Source organism: Priapulus caudatus, unplaced genomic scaffold, assembly GCF_000485595.1.
Source record: "Priapulus caudatus unplaced genomic scaffold, Priapulus_caudatus-5.0.1 Scaffold834, whole genome shotgun sequence".
NCBI classification, from domain to species: domain Eukaryota; kingdom Metazoa; phylum Priapulida; class Priapulimorpha; order Priapulimorphida; family Priapulidae; genus Priapulus; species Priapulus caudatus.
Window position 1 is genome coordinate 88,446 of NW_014577895.1, and position 6,147 is coordinate 94,592.

Genomic DNA, 6,147 nt, shown 5'->3' on the forward strand with positions numbered 1-6,147 from the left:
CGCGCACACACACACACACACACACACACACACACACACACACACACACACACACACACATACGCACATAAATATATATTTAATTATCTATTTATCAGCAATATATATATACTGAGGAGAAAAGCGCGCTTACAAAGCGAAATATCGCTCGTGATTTCTCCCGTTCGCGGACCTGTCGCCCAAAGGAAATGACATAGGGCCGATATAGGGCCGACATAGGGCAATTAATTTAACTTAGGGCGCGGCATGCCTAGAGAGTAAGTAGAGAATAAGTGTAATGAAAAAAGAAGGTATATATGAAACCGGATCCGTAGCTAAACAGTACGGGAAACACGGGATGTAAATTGCTAAGGATTATTAATGATGTGATGATGGCAAGCTAGTCATTTGCAAGACGTATAGTAAAGTAGGCTATAAGATAAGATAAGATAAGAGAAGATAAGAGAGTTTATTTTATCACATTCAATATCAGCAGATACAAGGATTTTTTAACAGAATATATAACGTGCAGTGAAGAGATGGCGAAAAGACCATACGGTCATCTAGTCAGCCAACCCTTAGGGAAATTAATTAAGTATAAGGGCGTCTGTCATAAGAATAAGATGCATAATGAGAAATATTTGAACAAAATGTTTGTATATGATAACAATAAAACAAAAGCAAAATTGAACATAATTGGAAATAGATCAAGCAGCAGACATGAAGTTATATACAAAACATATAAATGAAATATATGTAGTAATCAGTACAGTACAGTAATCGAATATTTACAGGCTAATAAAGAATAACTTAAGCGGCATATATTACAATTTATGTCAATGACATGATTAAATGTATGAAAAACTAATCAAAATAAATAACAAAACAAACAAAACGGTTTTTCAAACTAAACATACATAGGTGAGAAAATAAAATATAGCATATAAAGAAATATACTTATCAAGAATATGTATAAAGCAGTCACATAAGATAATGAATTGTAAATATGGAAAATAATGAATTGTAAGCATATATAACACCTTTACATAGGGAAGGTGCCCTTCCATGTATAACGATTCTGGGGTTCTGTCGTAATGTCTGCACACCTAGACACACGTCTGAGGGGGGATATATACATTTCATCAGAAGTGTATAATATAGAGATATTATAAGCTCCTGATAACATCATACAACTGTGTGTGCGCAAAGCTTGACGCAGCCTCGGCACGTCCAGTAGTTAGGATTGCGGACGTCACGTGCAAGTCCAGGTTGGCAGCTTCAGCCTACACACGCGTGGTGACCTTGGGGAGATTCACTGAGCTTTCCCCCCAACGGCGTGTTCACGTGCACATGAAGCTTGCTGCCACCTTGGCAGGAATAGGAGTCACCTTTGCTGGCGTGAAGGTCAGAGGTTTCAGCTTTTGACCACGTGCACACGCCGACCATGTTTGACCCACGCCGTGTCCACGTGTACAATTCGTGTGCAAAACCACGCTGGCCTGAAGGTATATAAGTGGGAGCATTTATAACAGTTGTCATATTGTAACGGTAATTAACACGGGTTAGATCGTATGTTTACAGGTGTCATACACAACAGCGAAAGCAGCGTCAGACGACAGACTCGCACTGGAGAGGATTGTGGAGCTGATATTATGGAGCGTCGAGTGGACCCGCACTGATGGCCTGTAGTTTGGTAAGATATGCAGCCTACCTGCAGAAGAGAGAGAGAGAGACTACTGTACTACTGGACTCCCGATCTAGTGTAAGTGGCGCTTCTTAATTCGTGCATGCTAGCGTTATATATACTACTACTACTACTACTACTAAAACACTAACATTCTAATATACTAACTACTAAAACATACATCATCATATATCATACATACATACATACATACATACATACATAATACATTATACATATACATCATCATATATCATATATACATACATACATATCATACATATCAAATATTATCGTTGGCGTCGTTGTTTGCTGCTCTTGTTGTTCAATGTTTCCAGAGTGATCGAGTCATCCCAGATTGATTGCATGAGTCATCCCAGTCATCCAGGTCATTCTCCACGACAGAACCACTTGACGACTTTACGAGCAGATTGCGTGAGCAGAGCTGGTTGGGTATGAGGTGAATCTCTTTATTCGAGATTCTATTCGCGAATTCGTATTTCGTCTTATCTCTTTATTCGCGATTCGTATTATCGTTTAATCGAATTGCCGCTCGTTATTAGCGTATTGCGGCTCGTTATTCGCGACTCACAAAAATTAAACCACCGCGAGATATAAAGCGTATACAATAGGTTAAATAAACATTTCACTGTGTTATGGCTTTTGGTTATTTGTAAGTTTAGATACCAGTACCATTCACGCATGTTTGCACTTGCACTCGCACTAGCTTGCACTTGCATGCATGCACGGGCGCGCGCACGCACACCTGCAAATGTATGATTCCACAGAAAAGCGCAAATTTATGCTCGTTCTGTTCCAAGTAGCATCGCAATCGCCATTGCAGAACAAACCACGATATACGGGGAGACGTGTTACGTGTTTGGCCACAAGGCTGTGTTTTGCCACGAGGGTTACGAGGTTGGCCGCGAGGTTACATGTTTTGGCTACGAGGTTACTTGTTTAACTCCTCGCCTCTCAACCCCTTACCTAGCTCTCAACCCCTCGCCTCTAAACTCATAACGTCTAAACTCTACCTTAAACCCCTCCTCACCGCCCTCACCTTTTAATTCCTCACCTCTAAACTCCCAACTGTAAACATACGTACAGCAAATTCAACCAAGAGACAAATAGACTGATCAACACTGCGTATAGCAGTAGATTTTGCAAGTGATCAAAGAGGAAGGAAGAGAATTCAGATATGGGATGACAGAAACGAAGCAACAACAACAGCAAGCAACCCCTAATCTTCCAATAGCAAAAAGTCGCCAAAACAGGTATATATTCATTTATTTATTTATTTATATTAGGTTGATATATCAAGATGTATGTATTGTTTGGTGTTTTTCTTATTTTTTTTTGTTTTTTTTCAGGTCCCCCACAATCTGGATCACCACGTTGCCGTCGTGTGGGGGCTTGCGTACTCCTGTGATTCTAAGGTCGAGGTCAGCAATGGTCTAACCATGCTGAACCGGCCAAGGAAGAGGAGTCAGACTAAGAGTGATCCAAACCCTGCACTTGCTTACTATTACTTTTTTATGATTTCTTGTATCATTGTGGGTCAAGTCAACGAGGTGGTATTTACATATATTATATTTTACATTCTACGTATTACTCCATGTGATTTGGCTTCGTTGTTTGCTGCTCTTGCTGTTCAATGTTTCTAGTCATCCAGGTATTTCTCCACGACAGAACCACTTGACACTCCACGAGCAGAAAGAAGTTCCTAGCCTTGCCCGGGGCAAGGGGTGGTGGTGGGTCAAGTCAACGAGGTGGTGGGTGGGCGGGGTGAGTATTATACATATCCTTCTTACGCATATATATATACATTACGTATATATTATACATACGTTTTCTGGGACAGGTACTACCCCACATTGTAATTTGTTCAATTTGTTTATTTTTTCCCCTCGACATAAGCGACACACGTATACTGCCACACATGTAATGTGCTTCGTTTATTTTTATCCACGTTGTGCATTGATCCACACACGGCACTACCACTCGGGGAGAGAGCAGAGACAAGACAGATGGGCGGATAGACAAGCAGACGAGATTCCAACACCCATCCACTATCGTCTGTCCTCGGGAGAGAACAGGTGAGTCGTAAACAACATTGCACTGTTTACTGGGACATGTACTGCCACACATCATAGTGTTGTATATATCTATGCACACATGTAATGTGCTTCGTTTATTTTTTTCCACGTTGTGCATTGAGCCACACACGGCACTACCACTCGGGGAGAGAGCAGAGGCAAGACAGATGGGCGGATAGACAAGCAGACGATTTGTACACTTCAATATTGATTCATTGATTTATTGTGAACTTTATTGAATTATTGTAAACTTCAATATTAATTCATTGATTTATTGTGAACTTTATTGAAATCTTATACACTTGATTGTGAATCTTGTGAATTTGTGAATATAGGGCTATTTATTTTAGCCACGTGATGATTTACTCCTGTGGTGCTGTTTCTATCACTGTCATACTTGGTCATAACTTTGCGTAACATAGCACAATAGCGAAATGCTTGACACTATGACGTAGCAGACACCGACGTACATTACCTACGACGCGCACACCTTCGCCCACTGTTGAAAGCTTACGGCCGGATATCCGGAGAGTGTTGACAATAGACATGCGCGGGCTCTTTAGGCATGTGCACATATTATCATATATCATAATATATGTACACACTAGGATTATATGGCATACACACAATAAGATAACACAACCATATACACATACACACATATACACATACACACAATAGATATACACATACACACATAGATGTACACATACACATGCACATACACACAATAGATACACACATGCACATACACACAATAGATATACACACACACATACACACAATAGATATACACACACACATACACATACACACAATTAAATATACACAGACATACAGATACACACAATACACAATAGATATACAATAGATATTCTATATATACACAATATATATAGTGTATACACAATATATATAGTGTATATAGTGTATAGATACACAATATATATAGTGTATACACAATAGATATACACATACACATACACACAATAGATATACACACATACACATACACACACACACAATAAATATACACGACAGTACAGATTACACAGTCAATACAATAGAATATAAAATAATTCTATATATACACAATATATATAGTGTATACACAATATATATAGTGTATATAGTGTATAGATACACAATATATATATAGGTGATCACAATAGTAGTATCACATACACATACACACAATAGATATACACACATACACATACACACACACACAATAAATATACACAGACATACAGATACACACAATACACAATAGATATACAATAGATATTCTATATATACACAATATTAGTTGATAAGTGTAATACACAAATAAATCTAAGTGTATATAGTAGTATTGATACAACAATATCATATAGTGTATACACAATAGATATACACACACACACACATACACATACTCAGTGGCGCCCGCAGATAGAAGCACTGGAAGCACAGTGCTTCCAGTAAATTTTGGTTAAACCAATTTTTGTTCCTAGCATTTTGTTTCTAAAATTCTCTCGGCAGAGAGTCACTCAATTGCATCTCCAGACGTCTACGCATTCAAAATTTTCAGGGGGGCGATGCCCCCAGACCCCCCTAGCTCGCGCGCCTACGTCGCGCTTGCTTTTTATTAGCACTGAGAATTTAATTTTCTGTGGCTTCTACTGATCATTCTTAAGACCTGTGGGCGCCAGTGATACTGCTGTCTTCACAGCTTGATGAACACTGCTTATATATATATACACAGTTACGATAGCGCCGTTGCCGGGAAATCAGATGGCGTTTACTCGTTGGTGACCGCCTTGGTATGAAGAGGAAAATACCCCGCGGGAGCGCGAAACAGGATTCCGGCATTGAACGTTTCACGCCCTGCCGGGCCCCGCCTATGCGCTCACCTGCCTTCACACGGCGCGCCTGCCGCGTGACGGCGGCGTAACTTTTGTTTTGGTCCGTAGCTCCCTCCACCCTTCCTCGCTGTCATTGCCCGTGACGACGTGGTCTGCGGGTCACGTATGGGGAGGAAAAATGCTCCCGCGCGCACACACACAAACACACAAGCTCCGACGTTAGAGCAGCAGCATTATTAACGCGCCTCTGTGTGTATGTGTGTGTATGTAAACACGCATGACATATTATTCGGCTGACGTCTTCGTGCGTCGCCTCTGATCGTCAGCGATTGATGACGCAGCAGCGACGACGCAAAGCGGGACTGCTGCGGAGTGGCGTCGCCCTGACGATGACGCTGGCGGCGACAATGATGACAGGTGAGATGATGGTGACATCTAGGTGATCGCAGCGGGTAAACAAGTTTTCGCTCGCGATAGTTCCGTGTTGGCTTGCTCTAGTACTATAGCGCGCGAACTGTACGCGGGCTATAGTACTAGAGCA

General features: G+C 40.8%; 2 protein-coding genes across 3 annotated transcripts in view; both read left to right on the forward strand.

Annotated features, from left to right (window-relative positions):
* The window catches only part of LOC106813843 (AP2-associated protein kinase 1-like), a 32,518-nt gene extending 31,114 nt beyond the window's left edge, over positions 1-1,404 (forward strand). Inside the window, exon 26 of the mRNA XM_014818073.1 lies at positions 1,355-1,404. Coding sequence (XP_014673559.1) covers positions 1,355-1,404 — 50 coding nt within the window. The remainder of the gene's footprint in view (positions 1-1,354) is intronic.
* Positions 1,405-5,720: 4,316 nt separating this feature from the next.
* LOC106813849 (histone-lysine N-methyltransferase 2D-like) overlaps positions 5,721-6,147 on the forward strand; it is a 10,179-nt gene continuing 9,752 nt past the window's right edge. For both annotated transcript variants that reach the window (XM_014818084.1, XM_014818085.1), the window contains exon 1: positions 5,721-6,023. In XM_014818084.1, the coding sequence (XP_014673570.1) occupies positions 5,939-6,023 (85 nt within the window). In that variant the 5' untranslated portion in view covers positions 5,721-5,938. The remainder of the gene's footprint in view (positions 6,024-6,147) is intronic.